This window comes from Chamaea fasciata, unplaced genomic scaffold (genome assembly GCF_029207755.1).
Source record: "Chamaea fasciata isolate MVZ Bird 193981 ecotype frontalis unplaced genomic scaffold, bChaFas1.0.hap1 SCAF_3, whole genome shotgun sequence".
In the NCBI taxonomy this organism is placed as follows: domain Eukaryota; kingdom Metazoa; phylum Chordata; class Aves; order Passeriformes; family Sylviidae; genus Chamaea; species Chamaea fasciata.
In genome coordinates this window covers 14,073,960-14,098,868 of record NW_027094088.1, presented here as the reverse complement: position 1 = coordinate 14,098,868, position 24,909 = coordinate 14,073,960, and the positions used below count along the sequence as shown (strand labels likewise).

The 24,909-nt window shown below is 39.1% G+C and overlaps 1 protein-coding gene across 19 annotated transcripts in view; it reads right to left on the bottom strand.

Annotated features, from left to right (window-relative positions):
• The window catches only part of NRXN1 (neurexin 1), a 684,323-nt gene that overhangs the window by 57,358 nt on the left and 602,056 nt on the right, over nucleotides 1–24,909 (bottom strand). For 3 of the 19 annotated variants that reach the window (XM_066178062.1, XM_066178082.1, XM_066178081.1), the window contains one exon: nucleotides 2,219–2,272. The exons of the other annotated variants lie outside the window; for them this stretch is intronic. In XM_066178062.1, coding sequence (XP_066034159.1) covers nucleotides 2,219–2,272 — 54 coding nt within the window. The remainder of the gene's footprint in view (nucleotides 1–2,218; nucleotides 2,273–24,909) is intronic. 19 annotated transcript variants of the gene reach the window in all.

The window sequence follows — 24,909 nt, the reverse complement described above, 5'->3', positions numbered from 1 at the left end:
CTTTGCCCCTAGAGACTCCTGCAATACTCTACTCTGCTAAACTACCAAACTCTGGGAAATGAGTGTCTGTCAACACCCTGTGTCGTCTCTGTAACACTTAGTGTACTTGCACCTGTGACAAAATTACCCCCTTCTGGCAGGAAGTCTGTAATCTCCTTCCTGGAGCTCTGAACTCTCCCATTGCTATCAGCCAGGCTGCACCCCAGGCTGGCTTGCAGATGCCTCCATTCCCATGGATCACAGAAAAATCAGTTCAGCAGTGAAAACTACCCTCCACTGTTTAAAAGGTCAGGATTCTCATCCTTCTTTAAGCAAATGCAAGCAGAAAAAGTGTCACTGGAAAAAAAATTACTCTCTCAAGAAATCATAATGTAGATCAATCCTACCTGTTTGGGACTAACATCTGCCATCAGAATTTAGTCCCCAATTCTGTATAGTCAAGAAACAGATTAAATGTACTCTTTTTTTTCTGGGCACAGATATATTTTCACTTTAGCTTCCTCTTTACCTCCTACTGTAAATCCCCAGCATTTTTTTCTGGCCTTTCCAAATCTTTCTACACCTGGTTAATCAACAGTGTCATAATAAAACACAGGGAAAATGATGACACGCAGCTATTATCCTAATTATATAGAGCACCTTTATTTTGTCTCAATTGTCTTCATAAATTATGTTTCTTACCCATGCAGATATTAGCACTACTTGATTGCTCATACCTGTCTGGTTTAGTCATAAGTACTTATTGCCTTTTCTAGTATAGAGGGGGCAAATTGCATGGGAAGATACACATATACAGATGTAGGAAGGGGAAAGAAGTAATTTCTTTGTATCAAAATCTTTTCCAAGGATGATTAAGAGTGAGCAACCGCAAACCTCTATTCTTGAAATAGCAAAACCAAACATTTGTTGAAGCATGTTTAAAGCTGAATGCCTGTTAAACAAAAAAGAAGAAATTGTTCTAGACTGCCACAACAGCAGACACAAAGAAACAACTATGATACCCTTCTGTGGGGGGGAAAAAAAAAAAAATCACAGCTAAGACAAACCCAGAGTAGTATTCTGAAATTTTCAGGTATGTTGCCCATGATTTTCTAATTAAAAATAATCCAGAATTACAATGTTTAATTATTCACAAGATTCCAGTTTCTACTGTAGCTACACAAAGGATGCCAGATGTCACATGCGGAATGTATTCACCCTTGTGATGCTGTGCTGGCTGGGAAAAGGGATTTTACCTCCCTGTTTCAGTCTAGTATTTCAGGCAGAAGTATTGAGGCTGCCTTAACTTGCACATGAGTATCCACTGTCTAAAAGACTTGTAAATACATCATCTGCCTTGATTTCTGCAGCAAGTGCCCCTCTTTACCAGTCACAAAGTCCTAAATAAACTAGCCCTGAATTCCCACTGGTGATTCACATGGGAGACCCCTACTTCTTTTTGTAGGAGTGCAAAAGGACCACAGAGCAACAATGAATTGTTGACAATATCTTTGTCAACAAATCTCTTTGATTTGTTATTTTAGTGACATTACAGGTGTTCTCATTTCAGTGAGTGTCAGTTCAGGCACAGGGGTTTATTAGGGAACCTGAAATATCTCCTGAGGCTCAGCAGTGTCAATGAGACCCCAGCATTCAGATGAGCCTGAGGGACAGGGTCAAGCTTGGCACGGCTAAGAGAAAACTTTTAAATTACCTAAAGTTTTTTTCCTCCTGCAAACAGCGACAGGATCTAGAGAAGAGAGAATAACGAACTCCAGTACCTGCAGCAGCACGCCAACAATGTGTGCTTTGCAGGAGAAGCACATGAAGTTGTAAACATGAAAACAGAAGCTGGGGAGGAAATGGTATCTGACGAGAGAGGCCCACATCTGCCTTTTGCTCTTTGTTGTGAGAGAGCATGTCAGAGATCACGTTTTCTTCCACTAAATAAGAACAAGGAAAAAAATTTAAAATGAAAGTCTTTGTGTTCTTTCCTCCTGGGTACATAAAGCACATCTGTTTGTGCACAAATAAATAAGCTGGGATCAACTGCAGTCAAAGATATGCTGTAAACACTAAAGCAATTTATACCATTTCATACTTCTGTCAACATTTGAGGTTTCAATATGACTGTGTATTTCACAAATTTTTAGATTCTCTCATCACCTTTGGCAGCGTCATGAAGGGTTTTATCCCCTTGTGTCAGCCTCCTGTATGGATAACAGGGGCAACTGCTTACCTCAAAATGTATACAGGATGATGAAATCCATACTACAAGACAAACTTGCTGTACCTGTAGTTAGGGGAGCAGAAAGAAAGAAAGATGCAGTCTCAGTTTCCAGTGTATTTTCTCCAGTGTACTTTTGTCCTGCTCCATCAGAGCCATTTTTAGCAGCTGGGGAATCCTTCTTGTAATTTCAACATCTATAAAAGAGTTTAAATCTAAACCCAACAGAGTGGAGAATGTAATATACTGGGTTTGATTGATCTGGATCTTTGGGCTTCTAAAACCTTGTTGGTTCAAAGATTTCTACGAATATATTGTTTGTTCTACTTGAAAATCATACCTTTTGAGAGACACTCGCATAGCTCAGAAATAGATGTGAAAATGCGTTAAATTTTGGCCTTGCTACATTTTGAAGAGTGGGAGTGTAAGGGGAAAAAAAAAGACAACATGAAGCCTTCCTTCTAAATTAAAGGTTTCATATCCTAATAAATAATTTCTTTGGCTGTTAGTATATTCTTCCATTATCCCCTCATGTGGAGAAGCCTGCAGAGACTGGGTGTGTGCTTTATTCAGAAGATATTTTGACTGTTCCATGAGGTAAACAGCAGAGCCTGGGCTCTGTATCTTTTGAGTGCTCCACAGAAGACTGATGCAGCTGTGGAATAACTATGTAGACACTCACAGAAGCACACACGGTGTGATGTGGGCTGTTCTTCCTTGTGTGAAAGGAGGGTGGCTCTCTGTCCTGGGTTGTAGTATAGGATGTGCACAAAGTATTCTATCACCATCTTCATGAAGTGTTGAATCCAGGTGGGGCAGTGTTTTCCCAGACCCCCTCCCTCTGGCCCATTGTCTTCTGTTAATGGCCCATCAAATGCCTTGCCCATGACTCATAGATAACTCCCTCCAGGAGCTATCTCTGTTTAATGGGCCATCAAGGACCCCCTGCATGATCCATCGTCCCATTGTGAGATGCTCCGCCCAGGGGGAGGAACCAAGCATTCTCACCTGGATATAATCTGGGGTTTGGGACAGTACAGGGGGCCCTTACCCACTGGATTCCCAGAGGATCTGAGCTACCAGACCTTTCTACAGGATCACTGCTTCAAGAAGACTACCTCATCTGGACTGCTTCCATCGCTCAGGTTGTATTCTGACTCTGTCAGTGGTCTTTTGTATTATTGCATCTATTTTATTTTACTTTTTTTTTTTTTTTTTCCTTTCGTCCTATTAAATTGTATCTCTGACTTGGAGCCTCTCATTTGTTTTGCTCTCAAACCACTACACTCTCCCCCTGTCCCGGCAATGCTCAGGGCTTCCTTGGTCCTGATGCCTGATGTGGATAACGGATTCAAAGAATAGCTGGAGGCAGCTGAACCTGCTGTAAGCTGACAAGGATGGGAACACCAAGAGAGAAAACTTCAAATGAAGAACTAATTAATGGGTGCAGTTATGTGCTGGTTATCAAGAGGGCTCTAATTACAGGCCTAGAGGAAGACCGTGAAACTAACGAAGAAATTCGGTTTGGAGAGAATATCTTGCTATGACATCAACCTCCAGGTGATAGGAAATGAGGAGACTGATGGGCTGACAAGACTACTTGCCTTTAAAAAGCACAGGGCTGCTCACCTGCCTCTATCCCAGCAGCCAGGCTTAAAAGGGAAGTATTTTTACTCAGGAGGAAAACTAGAAGAGCTGTGCAAATTACACCACAGTCAACTCAACCCACAGACAGAACTGAAAGCAATAGGAACCACTTAATTTCTAAATGAGGAGCTCATATCCTCTAAAAGGGCATAACAACATGAAACTGAGCCCTTGATACATGAACAGATCAAATAAAACCAAACCATCCTCAAGAAAACTGGAATTTGAACACTTCATGAGAATTAAATGATTTTCACACTTTAATAAATTACTCTTTTGGTTCAGCCATTTTGCAATGGGCAAGAACTACACAGAGTTGGGGGAAGTTGTGGGTAATAAGTTGTTTTTTGTCTGAAGTGGATTGCGTTTAAAGAAAGAGATTAGAAAAAAAAAATACACACTTCCCCCCCCCCCCCCCCCAAACAAGGCAAGCGTGCAGACCCCATAGAAATTCACAAGAATTCTGTAGATCATGGAAAAGACGTTAAAGGGCTAGTGAAAAACCCTGTTCCTACATAAATCAACTGCAACTCTGCCAGGATTTCAATCCTTATTTTTCAAAACATCCCATGGTCTGTCCTCTGCTTTCCTACCTCCTTGGGAAGCTCAGTGAGAAACCCTTTTGCAACAGTGTCACTCTCACCTTGCCAGTCAGTGTGACTGAAGGAAGGGGAAAGGATATCAGCACTGCTGTACTCCTACACAAGGCATGCAGATCTGCACACACACCTTAAAAAGATGCACTGTTAGAAAAACTGTTTTGAAGGTGAAACACGCCAATCCACATCATTTTTACAGAAGACCGCAGATAATTTTTATACATTGAACCAGTAAGGAGGCATGCGTTGCAATTAGGTTTCACTAATTACTGGTGTTCACCATTCAAGCTAAAACTCTGGCACACTATTTATATTCATTTCTATCACTACACACCTAGTTAAAACATAAATATGCCGTAACTTTTATTTTATGATGACAAGACATAAAAAATCAAAAGCATGTTTATCATGATGTCATTTTTCCGGTACATACTGGAAGAATAAAAAATCGAGTTGTATTTTTTGTCTGATTATCTGTCAGAGAGTTTTCTTGTGCAGGTCACAGTTCTGTAAGCAGTGAAATAAGCTTGTGATGATAAATTGGAAATTAGAATACTCATGTACAAGGCCACACACAAACAGGTACATCCTACATGTTGAAAACACCCTATTTGTTTTCTGCTTTGTTTACTATCAAATCTTATTTTCTTTCATGCTAAGAGACAACTAATTAGAAGTCTACTAATCAATAGACCATATTATTATCCAGTTCAGCTCTGAATAATCCTCATAATTTAACGAGCTTCTGAGCAGGCCAGCAGGGAATATGCAACAAAAACAAAGAATCTGACAAATACCAAGGGCTAGTCAGTACAAAGCAGCTTTCAAGAAAATAAAAAAGCTACCGGAGATTAGTTTTAAGTAGCGGAATCAAAACAAGCATAATGCAAATCTGGTTTTCCTTCTTTTCTTTGCAGCAAAATTCACAGCTGCTTTGCCCAGTTAAGCCCTGGAGGTCAGTCAGCTCTGGCTGCTGGAGGTGGCACCTCTGCCTGAGCCGGGGAGAGCTCCATGGCCACAGGAAGGGATTTTTTTTGTTGAAAGAAAGGAGTGCGTTATCCTCCTTCAGGGCTCCCCAACAGGTTTAGGTTTCTCCACTGAAGCTTTGTGGAGAAGTTCCAGCACAACTCTGCTGGACGAGCAGCATGCTTGGGCAGCAAAGCCAGGTGTTCCCCAGCTGCCATTAAAGTACCCTTCTTTATGCCACTGTAGAAGTGAATTTGTCACCTTAACTCTAACAATAAAGAACCAGGAACATCCTGTCTGTCACAATATTCATACATTCAGATTACAGAAGCAGAGAGTTATCTGCACAGACCACTCCCCTCATCATTTTTTTTCAAATAATATCAGTGGATTTTATTTGGCATTTTAGAAGTGTATACTCATTTAATTGAAAGCAACCAGGATAGTTATTCTTTGTCGATCAAAAATGTTTTTTGTGCTTTAAAGAAGACTACAGAATAAAAAAGTAGGACAATACAGAGTAAAACCCTTAATTAAATAGTCCTGAATGTATTTTATATGCACTTTCATTTCCTTGACAGCATAGCTGTGCTACTTCCCCATTCATTGTTAATGAACTAAGTCTATCTTGCTTGGTCTTGCTACAACATTAAAACAAAAAGGATAAATAAAATCAGCCTTATGTTAAATTTAAGCTTTTAGGTACATAAGAAATATTTACAGCTCAAATCACAGTCAAATTTAAATCAGAAACTTATCAATATTTAACAAAATATCTCTGCATCAAATGCATAAATCATCAAATACATTAGACAAGGAAGGATGGAAGTAGGCTTAGGGAAAAAAAACCGAAGCAGGATACAGATGCAAATGCTTGTGTATATACAATAAAAAGTCAAAAGTCAGTACGTTTCTAATTGCTACAATTTTCATGTTCAACTTATTTTACTGTGGAGTCCATGACTGATGATCCAGTTAATTTAATTTATGAAATTATTTCTGAATGTTTAATAGTGCAAAATATAAGCACAATGTCAGCTTTGAGGAGCCTGAGGTCTAACGGGTCCAAAGAAAAGGCTTAACAGCCTTTCAAGGTCAAAATTCGACTAGGAAAAAAGTCTCTGAGTACAGGTTACTGGCCTAACATTTATTTATTTGTAAAATCTTCTTTAGATATTTTTGCCATATGCCATGCCAGGCCATTCTTGTTTGGGTCTGCCTCTCAGTAGGATCATTTTCTCTGAGCAGGAGCAGTTGGAGCAGACCCATCCCCAAGCCTCCTGTTCCTAGGAAGGCAGAGCTGGAGAAGTCTTCCTGGCTCAACTACATCCTTAGCATAACCAGCACAGGACCAGCACATAACCAGCAACTGACCACAGCAGTTCACTTTTCACTGTTTGACACCAAGATTTTTGCTGTTCCTACTGGAACACAACTCTCCCAGTACGCTCTTATTAATCCCAACTTAATTTTGTCTGTGGGCCGGTTTCCTCTCAGGTTGCTTCAATACTTTGGCATAAATAGTCCTCTCCCCTCACTCATTAATTTATTTTTATTTCTAGTCATTTGTAGAAGATATGTCAACAAAGGATGTTTGGGCAACAGGTGGCTCTTCAGAATGCTGTTTATTGTATGGAAGATGTTACAGCATTCCTGGGTCGTGGGTAACAGAGAGCCATGCCTAAAGCTGCTAGCTACAGCTTGTAGGCTAGCCTGAAGCCTCCTCTAGTTCTGGTTACAATGCATTATATATCTTTCTTTGCCAAGCATCTTAATACATAAAAACCAATCAGCATCATACACAATACCTTTACCATTATCTATAGCCTATCATAACTACTATCATTGCCATATTATGTTACAGTTTAAGCTTAAAATTGTTTTTCTGTTTTCTTGCAGTGGAAAATTCTTAGACCTTTTTTCTGCTTGGTAAAAGCATGTTTTTTGTTTGCCTGTGGTATCTTTTTATTTTCCTAAGACCTATTTCTGCTTGGTAAAAAACATCTTTTTTGCTTGTGGTCAACATGTCCTTTTCCCTAGCCATAAAACCTCCTTTCAGCTTGACTTAACCTTTGCTTTATTAGTTGTCCAGTAACAACTGGCTCAGCAATTCTTAATTTAGACATCTCTTATTCTTCTATATCAAAATTTGCTTCCATCTCTATTTCGTTCTCAAGTTCCACATTCAGAGAGCTTTCTGCCAAACATACATATCTGTGAAACTTTCTTGTCAGCTTTTCATCTTTCCCAACAGTCATTGTGTTCACACAATCATAGAATGATTTGGGTTGGAAGGGACCTTAAAGATCTTGTTCAAACCCTCTGCCATGGGCAGGAACACCTTTCACTAGACCAGGTTGTTCAGCACTCCATCCAACCTGGTCTTGAACACTTCTAGGGACGAAGCATCCACAGTTTCTCTGGGAAACCTGTTCCAGTGCCTCACCACTCTCACAGTAAAGAATTTTTTCTTAATGTCTAATCTAAACCTACCTGCTTTCACTACATGCCCTTGTAAAAAGTCCCTCTTCATCTTTCTTGTAGAGTCCCTTCAGGAACTGGAAAACTGCGGTTAGGTCACCCTGAATCCTTCTCCTTTCCAGGCCAAACTATCCCAGCTTTCTCAGCCTTTCCTTGTAGGAGAGTTGCTTCATCCCTCTAAACAGTTTAGTATCCCTCTTCTGGACTCCCTCCAACAGGTCCATGTCCTTCCTGTGATGGGGACCCCGGAGCTGGATGCAGCACTCCAGGTTTTGCTGTGGTAAAACAAGCTGTCCTTGTAGAGGGTGGAAATGCGAACAAGATCATATCAGACAAGCAGGATGTAAACTCTCAGCAATTCTTCCACTATCTTAATATTGTGTGGTTTTGAAATACAATGGGATAAAGATGCACATTTCCAGTGGATGCAGAGTACTAGTGTGCTGCAAGTGCCACATAAAGCAGGCGTGGTTGGCTGGTGCGGAAATAGAGTTTTTTTAATCTTGTAGAGCAGGATCTTCGGCAGTTCTCCCTCCCTCAAGAGGAGCCAGGAGTACAATTGCCTTTTCCATGGCCATACCACCACAGCTTACTCATCTTGTTGTTATTTAGAACTCCCCATGCTTCTGCTCCTCTTTCATTTCTGACTGATGAAAAATTAACTTGTAGCTCAGCACTTTTGTTATTCTGAAAGATGTGATTTTGCACGTGATCCTGATGAATTCATCTCTCTACTCCTACCCCAGTCAACAGGGTCATCCAGTTTCACACCCTCATTTTCTCCATATTGGCAATGCCTGCTTTCTTTCTGTCCTACCTAATCAGGGTACCTCTGCTTTCTGAGCTACTCCTGGACTACATTTTTACTGCTGTTCATTAGCGAGTCTCAAAAGAAGAGACAAGATTTGCAATCAACCAGATACTCAACTAGAAGCAAAATGCTGGTTTTCTGTTCCTCGTAGGTTGCATCTGAAGTCCTGGCTTCATCCTGTAGCTACCTACAGCCTTTATCTTGAATCAGAAGCTGGGAGAAGGTTACACCTACTGATTTATAAAGAAAACAAGAGCTACAAGAACAGTCATGCAGAATGCTAGCAAAAAATAGAGAGGAAGAAGATGCCAAAATAATCTGCAACAGCACTGTCCATACTACCAGAAGGAAGAATGATAAATGTCTCAGTCCCCACAGATAAAAGGAAATATTTGGAGTCATACTGTTATTCTAACCCACAATGGTACATCTTGTTGGCATGTAAAATTGATCCTAATAGCAAAATACATCCTCAGTAAAATGAATAACTTTTTGAGGGTTTTTTGCAGCTGTAACAGATATTTGATTAATAGTGCACAAGCCAAGAAGAAATAGCATGTATGACATCATATTCATATTTTTTCAGACAGATAAAGTAAAGTTTTAAGGCCTCATGTTCCTTCTTTGGAGACTGGTAAATTCCATCTCTTAAAAATGAGTTTCCAGTTGGCACACAGACTGCACTGTTGTATAAGCATCTCCACTAAGCTTTGTCATTTATTTCTGTAATTAAAACCATTTTGAGAAAGATGTAGTCAGTTCAAGCAAATTACATGTTATAGTAAAACAATTCTAATAACAATCCAGAAGTTATTAATGAATACTCAAATCTTTATAAGAAAGTATTAACTGGAGTAGCTCCTGAACAGGATTATTGCTATTTTCAGGCTTTTGAATGTGTAAATGTGTTTTCTGCACAGAATGTGGCAGTTACATTTGCATAAGAATCATAAATCCAATCCAGAAATGTAATTTTATTTTTCCCAATAACCAGTCTGTTGATTTATCAAGGGCTCTGAACATCTGAACTGGTGGAGCAGAGGATAACAATGTGTCTTTTTCATGGGATTTAGTGGCTAGAAACAAGGAGGGAATTGAAGGATAAAATTTTTAAAACAACTTCTATTGATTGCAAAAACACTTTTTACCATTTCTTAGAGATGCCTGCCTAGTGTTTGCCAGCCTCTCCTCGGCTCTCAAATCCCAAGAATGCATCAGAGAGTGAACAAAACCCTCTTCCTATTCTGGTTAATTGTTTTCAAAATACCAGATTTTTTGTATCTCCCAGAGCCCTTCCTGGTAGAATGTACTGTGGCTAAAAGCCTACTGGCAAATCACTCCACACAGATGCCTTAAGCATGTGCTCACTCAAAGAGCCAAAAAAGCAACTTCTGACTAAGGGCTTTTGCTTTTCAAAGTGTAAGCATTGGCAGGTAAACATCCTCTCTCTTCTTTCCTTCAGGGGAACAATTTCTTATTAAAGACCAGCCCTTCCCAGGTACCTTTAGAAGAGTTAATTCCAGCAATTAACATCCTGACCCTAGAAACATCGAATTCCAAAGGAACTTGGTCTAGAAGCAGATTGGTCCAGAAGCTCTGGAGATACTCAGCCATTTGATTCCAGTCAAGACATGCAGTAAGATGAGATGATGGTGCAACCCACTTGGCCAGAAAACTTCCCATAATTGCATTGAGATTGATGAATGAGACAACATCAAGGATCATGACCTCATAAATTTGTGGGAATTGTGACCTTTCGAGCACAAAATGATCATTCCAAAATCATTTATCCTCTGACAAGGACAGGCTATGAAGATAAAACCCAGCATATGATAAAATGATCATGCCCTTTTTGACATCAGAAGTCTTCTGTTGGAAAAGGGCCACACAATTCCACAATACTGTAATTGTTGTTTTATTACATGAAAACCTGCAACTTCTGTGATAAAAATAATGTTCTTTTAGAAGCACTGAATACAACATTCAGAAATGAAATATTTTACAAATGAAATAGCCAAACTCCCTGATAGCTGGACCATAGGAGGAGAGCTGTACAAGAGGTACTGTAAACCAGTAAGCTCTTGAGGAATAAAATGAGCTATTTGCAAAGGTATGCAGCTAGCAATTGTATGTGTGGTTAAACATCCTGGTCTCCAAAGAAATTCCTATCAAAAAGCCTACAAAATAGGCTTATTTCAGTCTAAGAAGCAAAAAGACGGTAATTTTATAGTGACACACAGGGGTTACATTCACGCATCTTTTCCTCTTATAAGCAGTGGCTTCTCATGAACACTTTCACAGCTGAAGCCCAAGAAATACCTCAACCAATTACAGTCCCTGTGCTGAAATTTGACAGGTGTAACACATTCTTTGCTGCAAAGAAGAAAACACCTTTCTCAGAGGTGATTACTACATCTTGCTCTGCAAAGACCACACCATGTTTTTATTTCAGGGTAGACTAGTGCCGTGACCAAGTGACTGCATGGTGACTCAATAGTCTAAAATTAGCTGACCTATTGTAGGTCTGAGACATGTCATTCCACCCATGACATCAACAAGAAATGGTTCCCAATGCCTTTCCTTCTTGCCAGAATTAGAAGCCTTGAGAGTTGGTTTGTTAATACTAAAAAAACCCCCCAAACCAAACCAAAACAACAAGAAAAAAACCCCACAAAACCCCCCCAAAAAAACCCCAAACAAACAACAACAAAAAAACCCCAACAAAAAAAAACCCAAAACAAAAAAACCCAACACCTCTCCCAAACAAAAGCTCTAAGCAAATCTTGTTCCTCTATGACAGGTGACTAAATCACAAGAAAACTCATACAAAGCCCAAACTTTACGGGGAAACAAAGGATGATCTTTGTGATTCTTCTAAGTGAGTAAATATTTTATACTTGCTTTCACTCAAAAACTTTTAGACTCCTCTGTTCTCAACCCCTTTCTCCCATATTTTTAAACAGGGTAAAAGAAATAAAAGCAAACAAAGGAAAGAAGGAAAGAAGGAAAGAAAGAGATTATATAGTTTTATATATTATATATATATATATATATAGTTATAGCAGTTGCACCATTGCAGGGTTGGAACCTGACTACTTGCATATAAATTCAGAAAATTGAACAAACTTACAAAGTTACATTACACCATCAGAAGGAAATTCTGAATAAACTCTTCAGTGACAGGAGGTTCAGATACAATCCAGAAAAAAATGGCACTGCAGATTGGAAAGCCTTATAAAGCAGAAATATATGGACAAATACTAAAGAAGACAGGTTCCATATGAATTTACTTTCACTGAAAACCACACATCAAACCTCTCTGAGATCCTTCCTCCCTTTCCCTGGCAATTACAGAAGGGCTCACCAAATCAGCAGCCCAACTAGGCTGGAGTTTTGGCCTAGGTGAGTGAATGGTTCAGCATCAGGTGAACAGAGACTTCCACTGGCACTGTTAGGTTACTGGTGTGGACTAACTCATGACACACATGATCTGCCTAGAGCAATAAAGCCTCCTTCTGCACCCAGGCTTGCATGCACCACACAAAAGTCCATTCAAAAAGACAGCTACTCATAGCATTGGCAGGAGTATCCCACTTCTACATATGCTGACTTAGAAACTTGCTTTGAAATGTTTCACTGCTGAAATCAGTCATCTCAGTGCTCCCAGGAAGGGGGGAAATAAAAAGGCTTTTATTACTGCAAGAGAGCAACAGACCTATAGGGTTATAGCAGTTGCAAGGATGCTCCTAAAGTTCAAGGAGAAATGGCTGCTTGAGAAATGTTGTTGCTTCAGGGAAAAAAAAAAAAAAAAAGGGGAATAGGTTTGGAGGGGGAAAAATAGTAATGATTAAATAAGCTAAGCAAAAGGGAGGAAGGATACAAAAGGAATCAAGCAAAAATTTTCAGGACTGGAAAAAATCTAGAAGTATACAACTAATAATGAAAAAAAGGACAATTTATGAAAAATACAAAGGAAACACATATGGAAAAATTATATATGGTCTGTTGTGTGGGTGAGAGCAATCACAGAGAAAGACAACAATGTCAGATATATTATGCTACTAAAGCTTTTTATTTTCCCATGTCCCTTTGTTTTTCAAATTCTTGCAAAACATTACCTCATCTGTTTGGTTTGGGTTTTCTTTTTCCCTAGTGTGCAAACTCACATTTCTCATATTGTCTTTTCCACTGCAGTCAACAACCCTCTTCTCTAGCCAGAGCACCATCAGAGAGGCAATGTCATGCACAGCTGACTGTGTCTTCAAGTGCACTGTTTGTATTTGCTAAATGCATTTTAAATGTGTTCTGTTCACCCACCTCTTCACGGCAGAAGCTCAGGGAGATAAAACATTGAGAAACGTCTGTTTCACAATCAGTCCCAGACACATGCACACACTACACGTTTCTATAAGGGGGTTCTAAGTAATCAGAGGAAAATGGATACATTTCATAATGTTTAATCAGTGGATAATGCAAATGTCTTCTCTGAAAGTATTCTGTCATCTCTGTAGCCCCTAACCTACAATTCTTTTAGAAGAAGAGAAGCTTCAGATTGTTTTGGCATAAAAATGTCACTAAAATCCTGAGTAAACTGGCTTATTTACTTAGATATATTCCTTGCAACATATATGTTTTGCCAAATAATACAGTTAGACTGATAAAAAAACATTTCACTTATAAACTGTTGCAGTTTACTTCTAAGATACAAAGGATGTTCTAATGGAGTGAGGCCTCTTCACTGTGTTAAAATAATCTGGACCTTCAACACAGTAATCACAGATGTATTCACACCTCTGCTTTTCCCCCATTAAAAAAAATAAATATTTACTATATGAGTGAGTATAGAATATAGTGCAAAAAATGACCACAGAGGTGTGCCTGTGATTTGAGGGTTTGCCACAGATACTTAAACATGAACCAGAATCAGATGCAAATTTCATAGCCTTCCTATTAATACACATCTTTGACCAAAGATTAGCCCATTTGTCATTTTTAGCCACTGTTTCTTTCACTGCTGAACCTCTCCCAGATGTCTTCATCACTTTAGGATACCGCCCTTCAAATTTGCTTTGTAATGTGCCTTGTGAGTTTCATAAATCAAGGCTGAACTCCTCACTTTCACAAATTACTCCTGAAAATATCTTCACTCATCTGCTGAAGTATGATCCACTCACTTGATGAAATACTAAGATTTTTCTTTAATGTGTTCTGGTCAAATTCATAATTATAACACATGTTCCATGAAATGTTCAGTGCAAAAATTAGATGACAATAACTTGACGATTCCCCTGAACAAGGCAGAGAATGGGACTTGTGTGAAATCTCTTCTTTCTGGTGCACCATTGCAGGGTTGGAACCTGACTACTTGCATATAAATTCAGAAAATTGAACAAACTTACAAAGCTACATTACACCATCAGAAGGAAATTCTGAATAAACTCTTCAGTGACAGGAGGTTCAGATACAATCCAGAAAAAAACAGCCTCATTTGTGGAGAATTGCTGAAATTACTCAGATGCATCTTAACTTCATGTCTAGCTTGACAGGGTAAACTGCAAACTCGGGAACTCTGCCACCAAGATTTCAAAGAAAAATTAATTTAGGTGCACAGAAGTTTTTGTCAAGTAGAGCAGCTTTGGATTACTAAAAAAAAAAAAAAAAAGATGAAAGTATTGCCCACAGTCTGTTTAACGTTGTCAGTGACATGGACAGTGAGATTGAGCAAACCCTCAGCAGGTTTGCTGACAACGCCAAGCTGTGTGGTGAAGTCAACAGGCTGGAGGGAAAGGATGCCATCCAGAGGGACCTGGATAGACTTGAAAGGTGGGGCCTAGACAAACCTTATGAAGTTCATCAAGGCCAAATGCGAAGTCCTGTCCATGGGTTAGGGCAATCCTAAGCACAAATACAAGCTGATGGAGAATAGATTGAGAACAGCCCTGAGGAGGAGAACTTGGGGTGTTGGTTTTGATGAGAAGCTCGGTGTGACCCAACAGAGTGCACTTGCAGCCCAAAAAGCCAACCAGATCCTGGGCTGCATCCAAAGCAGTGTGGCCAGCAGGGTGATGGTGGGGATTCTGGCCCTCTGGTGGTGATTCTCTGTCTGGCGAGACCCCTCCTGTGTCCATCTCTGGGGCCCACAACATTAGAAGGACATCAAACTGTTGGATGTCCAGAGGAGGGCCCCAGGGATGACCAGAGGACCGGAGCACTTCTCCTACAAGAAAAAGCTGAGACAATTGGGGTTATTCAGCCTGCAGAAAGCTCCAGGGACACCTTATCATGGCCTTTCAGTACCTAAATGGGGCCTACAAGAAAGGTGGAGAGGGATTTTTTACAAAGGCATGTAGTGAAAGGACAAGGTAGGAAATTGAGGGTAGACAGAAGATTAAGACAAGACAAACTAGTGCATAAATAATTTCTATGTAAATATCCCATCTAATATAGTTGCAGTGATACCTGACAATTATTTAAAATTTATTCTATCAAATTTAAATTGTAAATATTTTGTGTTTTGTTTCAGTGGTGCTTCAGAAAACACCAAGCAAGAATGGTGTATTTCTAGTTACATTTATAGGATAGTTTAAAACTTATTGGAAGGTTATAATTTTCAAGTAAATTATGTAGTGACCTTTTTATAGTGCTTAAGGAAGCAATATTCAGGCTATGTATTTTTCAAAAAGTGCAGCACATTTTTAATTTAGGAAAATGTATGCACGAGATTTTCAGAACAATCTAAATTAATATGCACTTGTCAAGATTTCAGCAGTCACATCTATTATTGTAATATTCTTCCCACAGAGTGCTTGTTTTGTGTCTACACAGAAGTAGTCCCTGAAATGTCAAAGAATATGGGACCTGGGTGGTTTCTTGTTGACTTGCGAGGTTACAGGTTGCCAGATTCACATGGCAAGAACAACTGCAAGGCCAGATGACAATCAAACTCTGCTCTTAATTACTTCTGCTGCTGAGTCTAAATATATGCCCAGCTTGTGCTGAAATCATGTTGTGCCACATCTCGCTGATATGTGTCAAGGGACTGCATCCTCCGTTCCCAACCAATATTCCGAGGTATCAGCAAGGATAAATCCAGTGCAGGCATTGTAGCAGGTGCCGAGACCTTGTGTACATATGCATGTCAACCTAGATAATATACTTGGGCATGGCAGGCAGAAAAGAACATAAATCATTGTCAAGACAGGCTGCTGTGCTCTCCCTGGAAGACTCACAGTGTTGTACTTAATCCAGGTGCCATTTTTTTCCAAATGAGATTTTGATTAAGAACTATTATGCCTCAAAGTCTTTTAACCCCAAGCCCTCATCTTTTTGACTGCCACTTCAAAACATGTGTTCTGATTAATAAAGTAACCTACAGAGATTACAACCACACAGGCATTAGCAAAATCCCATTTGAAATGAACACAAGAAGCCAATGGTATTTGTCAATCTTTCTTGTGTAGTCAAGATATATTTTGTCTGTAAATGTGTTTTTAATCTGTTTGCTACTTACACATTTGTTATAAAGAAACAAACATACATTCTCTTTCATTAGGCTAAAGGTTAAAAATAATTCTGAAGTATAAATAGCATCAGAAAGTAAAAATGCGAAAGGGTGGGAGAGGTCCAGTAAGTGTAACTTAGGCTCATATTATTTTTCAAACATAGAAGAATAAATTTCTTTCAAGTGCCTGTTGCTGTATGCTTGCTTATTAAAAATGGGCCAACAGAAAAACAAAATGCCGGCTACTTCTGTGAGCTGCAGTCTTTCTCAGGATCAGTGTTCTGTCTGGTTTTGCCAGCCTTACACATCAATACATAATTTGCAAACAAATCAGAATCTGGTGACACCGTTTAGAATTTTACAGAACGATTACTTAGCATACCTCTCAAAAATGAAAAATACACTGCACCATGTGCACAACTCATTGAGTCATTCAAAAAAAAGTAAGCAGGGAGAGGTTTATATGGTAGAAATCCTATACAACCTTTCAAGAAAGGCAATCATATCTTCACTGTGCCTAATTTTCAAAGACCAAATGAAGCATAGCTTTTTTTCCTATCACTCAAGTTGGCCATTTTCTTTCATACCTTCATGTTCTATTATTTGTGTCACTGCAGCTAGAATTGCAGGATTTATTTAGGGACAATACCTTATCTATCATGAAACACACACAAAGCATAGCCCAGCCTCACAGCACATATGTTTTAAACAATGTTTTACACTTCATGTTGCTTAGAGAAGCATCAGAACTGGTTGCCTAAGTTAGGGTCTTTAGTGGTAGCTATTAAACATTAAGAGCCCTTTTTCCTGTACAGTCTCAAATTTTTCATTTTCTGTTTAATTTTCATTGTTGTTACATTATTTTATAATGGGAAGACAATCACAAGACATCTTGATGATATGTGATAATAGTGCTTCTTCTCATCCAGACAGAGAAAATGAGTGAAGCATTTCAGGACAATTTTCCAAAAGTTCTACCAACCTTTTCTCTCAGACAAAATAAAAAGTGGAAAGTACTGTTTTCTTTAAGCTTACTTAAAAAGACTTCGTGCTCAACTAATCCTACTTCCATCCTATTTACTTCGTGTGGAGGCTAAAACTGAACCTATATGGTTACAATTTAAGGCATCAAAGAGAATACTAGCCCCAGGATATTTGAAGAGAAAAAACCCATCAATCAGACCTCAAAATTCCAAATGGATTTATTTAACATGTTCACAAAACCTTTTAAGCATCACTGACACAGAGGCATAAAAATTACATCTATTTCCCAGCTGAGGGACAGGACGCTCTAAAATGAAGTCTATGTTTTGTAGATAATTGACAATGGAGACCATCTGCCCTCCTGCACATTTGAGGGACTACAGATCTTGTGGCTAGTGGTTCATGTGGATGGACTACAGGGAAGCTCAGACCATCTGCTGATCCAGCCATGACATCAGCATGTTGATGGCTTTGCCCCCAAGGGCCACCTCTTTGCTATCTTCAGAACTCAAAATCTCATTACTAGTTGTGAATAAAAAAAAAAAAATCCTGTGTGAAGGAAACTCTTCTCATCCACATGGGATAAAAAGAGACTATTTGAGAGGTAGAGCAAAGGACAAGGACAAGATCATTCATTAGCAGGGTTTATGCCTTGGGGTAGGAACAACTGGGAGAAATACACTGTGCTGTTATGAGTCCCATGGGAAAAAAAAAAAGAAAAGCAAAATATGCCCAGAAATGGAAAGGTTTAGCAGCTGGGCACAGGAGAAGGATGGTGAGGCAAGTTGAAAAGTTCATGTTTCAGGTGTCTGCACAATTAACACACCTCTCTGGGCACTAATTTTGATCCTCTTGGAGAATGTTTCTGTTTTAACATTCATTGACAGCCACACTAGAAAAAAATGAATAAACATGTTGGCTTTGACCCTACACTTGAATTTCCTGAATTACTACCAAAATATATAAATTGAATGACAGTCAAACTTCTATACAACAGGACAGGTGTTTCTAAAAGCATCTCTGAAGCCTGACACAGCTAGTTAGAAGAATAGATTTGTCAAAGAGAGGCCAGAGATAGAAAAAATGCTTGATCCTGAAAGGAGAAATATATAGGAGAAGCCAAAGAAGAGAAGTTTAAAAAAAGCCTTCACAAGTATCTTGTGAAGTGGCTAAAAGCACTTTAAAACTAGCTAAAAGTGGCTAATTTTTCACTCCACATAACTAAGGAGACTGAGCAAGGTTTCTACTTGCATTTTTCCCATGCAGCTTTATTCTGGATGCCCATGCACATGGCTACTCAAATTTACAGCACTGTGATTCAACAGAGTCAGAATCTGGTCCCATGTGATCCTGAGAGTGTCTGCTTTCCAGGAAACAGGCACAGAAGGCACACTTGAGTCACAAAGACTCTTTGCAACCTCTCACATGAGAGCACTTTCAGTGTCCACAACCATTAATATCAATGTACATTAATATAAATCAAACTGAGCTGGCCACATTAAAAAAAAAAAAAAACAAAACAAAAAAAACCAAAAAAACAAAACAAAACAAAAAAACCCAAAAAAAACCCTGTCTAAAAAAAACCCAAATAACTGCTGTTTTCTTGATATTTAAACTCACTGGACTTTTCCACCATCTGCAAAATTTTAAGGCATTATTTAAAGGTGAAGATATTTAAATGCCTGGGGTTGCTAATTTCAGGTTTTTCCTCAATCTGATTATTTTTCAAATGCACTCTTCTTGTTTGGTAAAATCAAGGCCTCTCTTGGTGTTGTCTGAAAACCATAGCCCAGAAAAAAATAAGCAACATCAAATATCATGAATGATATGAAAAAGATTGAGCATCAACAACGTACAAACACTCAAACTGAGTACAATACAACCATAAAATATGTTGGGCAAACCTCAAAACACCAAGTGGCATACAAACGACTTGACAGCTAATGAAATACTTGAATTATTTAAAGCACAGTGCACACAGAAAAACAGTTGCAGTATTTTGTACTAAATTATGAAACTCAGATAAATACTGGAAATGCATAGTTTTCAAATTTATACCAAAGTTGACGCTATGGGACTGGTTTGAAATTCAGCCATTCAGTGTGAGGTATTAAGCAGAATAAATTGAGTTCTCATGTTCAATTTACAGCTTGTAGAAGTTTTCCTGCAAGGGAATAACATCTCTGTCATCAACAGTGGGTCCTAACAACCTGATTCCCTGGAACACCCATGACAGGAGGAAGATTACATCCAATAAAACAGTCACCAAAACTCCCCAATTCACAGCAATTGTTTCATAATCTGTTAAATGAGGGCAAATGATTTACAAAGGTCTCTGTTCAGACAATGAAGGGAGTTAATATCTACAGACTGAAGTGGCATGCAGTTTTTCTAGATTAGCAAGGATGACATATATTATTTACTAGCTTGGATACTATTATTCTTTGGAAGTTTCCATTTATGTCCAAAGACAAGATATAAAACAGAGGGTAGCAGAGCTGTTCAGACTCAGCCTTTGCCTTTAACAAATGACCTTCTCATAGGTCTTAAAGCGTCTTGAATATACAAACTCCATTGTACCAGAACACCTTTAGCCCCACAGGAGAGCAATAAAAAAGACCTGGGAAGCCTTCTATTACAATTATTATTCTAGACAAAAGTACCAGGCATTTCTTAAGTGTATTAATACACTAGTGTATATTGTTAATAAATTAGTGTATTAATAAAATGTTAAGATGACACTCCTAAGAAACCCTTGTTGTTTTGTTTTTTTTTTCTGGCACACACACATGTGGCCAGTTTTCACTGAAACACCTTCAGGTCTTAATGGTATCTGTCACTGTTCTCTACACTCCAGCCTTTGCAAATGCATATACCATAATTTCACTTCAAGTTTTAAAAAGATGAATTTCTAGCTCTTTGGTCTGCAGAGTGAAACCTGAGAGTATGAATTCTGCGTTGCAAAATGAGGAAGTTAGTGTTATGGCAACACTACAAGGGTTGTGCCTAGATTTAATAGCACTTATCTTGAAGTACTTCTATTGTTCATGTTTTTGTGTACATTACCTAAAAAGACAGGGACCTGCTGCAGAAGAACCAGCAACAAATGTAATGCCTGGAGTACTGATACATAGAGAAGAGCTGATATTTGGTCCTTTTTTTGGGAGCAGCAGGAGACATCCTCACTGCTGCCACTGCACAAATCAGCACCAATCCGAAGGATAACTTTGTGTCTAGGCCGCTGCAGAACAACAGGGGACAGGAGTCGTTTTCAGCACTCAAACAGAATTTTAATCTCCAGGCACATTCCTGCCCTCCTTTTCATCTGCAGAGCTCTCCTTGTATTAGTAAAAGTATCAGCAGAAGTCAGGAAGAGCTACAGGGTCTGTAGGATTCTTCCCTTCCACTCCCTATCTCCTCATCTCGTGTCTTGGTTTCTCAAAGCTTCGGACCTGAGCAGATGAAGACAGAAATACATGGGGAAATCATTCCAGATTCTGTGGTTCCGTGTAAACATATCAATCATGACAGGCCATTTCTGATGCATCATAACAGCAGCTGCTGAGTACAATAAATTATGCTTAGTATGAAATATAGTTTCCATTTACAAAATAAGAAACTGTAAGTTCAAACCAAGAGTCTAAAATTGCATGAAGCAAAACAACCTATCCAAAATGCTGCTAAGACAAGGGAAAAGAACCCTCTAAAGCATACTGTGACCTTTCAGTGAGATGATATCCAGTCAATTACATGGCTGCCAGGGAACTCAGGCTCTCTCAGTGAGGTTGATGGCACATGACCTTAACAACAAGGCACCATTTGATATTATTTTAAAAAAAATCTAAAAAAAATAACCCCAGGCAAAATCAAAACAGCTGGATGACAATAAAGGGAAGCATCATCCCCATGCATAAGAGTGAAGCAGAAAAAAGCATGTAAAAATATAATGCTTACATCAACAATGCTGACTGATAAAGGAGGAAGAATTTAGAGAAGAGGAAAAAAAAGTAAGCTGGAATAGAGAAAGAGACTGGAAGCCAAAGGCCATGCCAGTGCCAAAGCACAACACAGCTTTGACACGGCTGTAATTTATTCAGAGGGCAGAGTAATGTAAGGGATCAGAGTTTGATCCTTCTTTCTGGCAGCCTTTTCCTAGGTTTATTTCTTCTGTTGCCACATCACCCATCATATGTTCATCTCACCTATCCTTTGAAGTTATTAGAGAAGTCAAACTGTGCTAGCAGGAGCTAAGGGCTGTGCTGACCTGGATGGGCAAAGGATGTCAGACGCAAGCCCAGAAGCTGCAAAACAACCTGGACAGGTAGGACACAAGCTGTTGTGGGGTGGCTCTGGAGGACTCAGAGGCTACACGCATGGCTGAAAACCTTGTTATGGTGAGCTCTTACCATTTCCAAAATAGCCTTTGGAAAAATGCCCATACCAGTCACAGCGTCGTAGGCACTAAACTGCCTTATGTGCCAGGTGTTCAACATTTCACCAGTGTTACAGTTTAGTGGTGTGCTAACAAATGAAGCTACACATCAACTCAGATGCTTACAGTTTACTTTATATAGAGAGCCCTTTAAAAGCAGCTTGTTTTCAAAATCTGTAGGCAAATGTGAACAGGCAATGATTAGAAATATGTTTTTAGAGTCTGTGAGGATCTAGATCGAGCCCTCATCTGGGAGCTGGGAACAACAGAATGCCAGAGGGGGACAAACAAAAATGTGGATGAATTTACTCCGTGTAGCCTGATACTGTGAAAGCAGGTGCAGTGACATGTCTTCATTATTACTTAATCTTTCCATCTCATAGATATGGGGATTGGGACAATGATGGGGATTGGAACTGTGGTGCAGAATACTGAACTGAGATAATCTAATTTACTTTAGCGTCTGCATCGGTATTCAAACTCAGTTGTTCATGAAGCAAAACAAGAAAATACATTTTGCCCCTTTTCTAAGTCGTTTTTGGCTGTTTCAATTATTTAACTAAGCTTCTCAGTGAAAATAAATGCCAAAACAGCTTTGTGGAAACTTTCCTCTCAGAAAACAAAAACAAAAAAACAAACATTGAGCACAAAAACACAAAGTAAAGCAGAAAGATGAAAACTTATTTAATTCCAAGCATGGACTGACTGCATATAAATTAATCATACTACATAGGGAAGGGAAGAGCAAATCTCCCTGAGATATAATTGTGTCATGTATCACAAAACAGATTCAGGGCGCACCATGGTGGAATTGAGCATGAGTGACAGCAAAGGTGCAGTGCTGTGGCAAATGCATTTATGATCTTAAAAAGAAATAAATCAACATTTGTTGATAATTACCTCTGAAAAGAAAAGAAAAAAAACTGCAGGACTTAATAGCACCTGCTCTCAGTCTACGGTAGAGCACTAATGCTTATAGTGCTCTATAAGGGAGGGGATGCTCTGCTTCCTGCAGAGATCGAAGAAATGATGATGATATAACATGAGAAGAAATGCAAGAAGATGATCTGATAATCAGGAAGCCATAAAATAAGACAAAGATTAAAAAAAAAAAAACTTCAGGTGATTTACAGAAAACATAATCTCTTATTTTATAATGCCAGATTTCTATTTCTTATAATTTAAATCAGAAGATGCTGCTTTATCTTTTAGGAGAAGAACAGAACCCTTGTAAGTGCACTGTAATGAATATCAAAGAAAGGAGCATCAAGACCAATAAACATCTGTCACGTAGACAGAACTGTAGACAAAGCAGGATCTCAGGGCATCTTCAGACCCTAGGACTACTTTGCCCTAAGTTAAGTGGAGCCAGGAGGATTTTGCTCACAAATTAAACCAGTATTCTCTTCAACGAAAAAGAAAAGCAAAAAACACAAACAAAAAACCCCAAACCAACAAAAAAAAACAAAAGCAAAACCCAACCAAACCAAACAAACAGAAAAAAACCCCAACACACAACAAACAAAACTCTCCAAATCCAAATAGATAACTTTTCATAACTAGCTGCTGCTCCCCACACCCTTTTACTGGGCATGTGGTCATTCAGAACACACCACTTATATCTTTATCTTACAAGTCATCTCCATGGCAAACAAAGCTGTTCAACCCCACGAGACAAGAACAAATGCACAATAGATGCTAAGTGTTAGTAAAATATATCCTAAGCATCTCTTCTCCTGTTCCTGTTCAATGACTTTTAGGGGAGGTAGGCTTCCTGAACACAAAATTATGAGATTGCAACCTGAGCATATCTTTTTTCCACCTACAGGCTTATGCATGTTTATTTTACTTTGAAGAAAACGTCATTGATACTTAACATCCAATGACCTGACATCAAGAGAACTCCTGTTCTACGTCTTATGAAGTTTTTTGGGGTAGAGAAGGGTTCCTCCACTAGCTTTTTGAAGTTCAATGTTTGAAAACTGAAGCTTTTGATTAATTTCTAAAGGCAGTTCTAGAATTACAGCTGTGCAAGAGAAGGAAAAAGGAAAAAAATACACTTCACTCTGAGCTATGTGTTCTCAATATAACACCAGAGTTCAGTGGCATTTCCGACTTTAAAAAATCCTATGAGACAATAGTCTCAGTTAAACACAACGGGCTGCAGCGGTTCCTCTGTGTAAAGGTATAGACCTGCATAAAGGACACAATGCCTGGGTAACCAGCCAGCTTGCAGTTTGCTTTTGCATTTCATCAAAACTCAGAGCTACTTTCCAGCGCAGCAGGCAGTTAGCTTGCCCTAATTACTGCCAGGGAGACCCAGATGTTTTTGTCAGCTCTTCAAGCACGGAGAAAGATTACCAGCAGGCAAGCCAGCCATAGGATCAAAGATGGCTCCTAACAGGAGGCTTGTAAAAAATCCACTAATACTTAAGTTCTCTACTGAACGGAAGAAATCTAAACACCTTATAAATCTGAGATCAAGCCAGATTATTCATATGCAGGATTATCCTCCACACTGAAGAAACAAAGACGCTCAATTAAAGGGAGAGCTATCACAACAAACTCTTTTTTGGGTAGTTTGTCCAGATACAAAGCAGTGTCTTGAGCAGATTGGAAGGCACAGCCATTCAGCAGGTCTGCCTGCCTGCCAAAGGGAAAGGACGTGACAAGAAGATGTGGGGTCCAGCATCTCCCACACTTTGATGTGGGTTCCACCTCTTCCTGAATCCAGTGGCAGAGAACGCTGGGACCCACGGGGTTGTGGCCATTTTACCTACACAAATAGTCTGAATGAAGTAAAAGCAATTACTATTTTTCACATTTTGAAATTACAAGGAGAGGATCCTCCATTCTCTTGCAAATTGAATTTCACAAGCTTTCAAAGCAATTTGGCTTAAGCTTGAGAAATAGACTCAGCAGCAGCTCTTTATCCAGCAGTAGTGGGGGAGGCCAGTGCCTCTTATCACTGATTTCAGCAGCTGGTTGAAACCAGCACAAATTCTCTGTCACCATACAAAATACAATTACCTTTTCCACCCTCCTCATATGAGAGAAGAAAAAACCTGTTTATTTGAAAAACTAGGACTGCAGCTTAACCTGAAATACTTCCTTCTGTTCAGCTATATGATATAAAAAAAAAAAATAAAGAAAGAAAAGCCTGATTCATTTCAGGGCTGTGTGAGTTGTAAATCTGTAACCATTTGCTGAATTATTGTATATGGTAAAACTCACCTGGGACTCAAGCTCTCCCCTGCCTTGTCTCTGTTGATTGCTAAATTT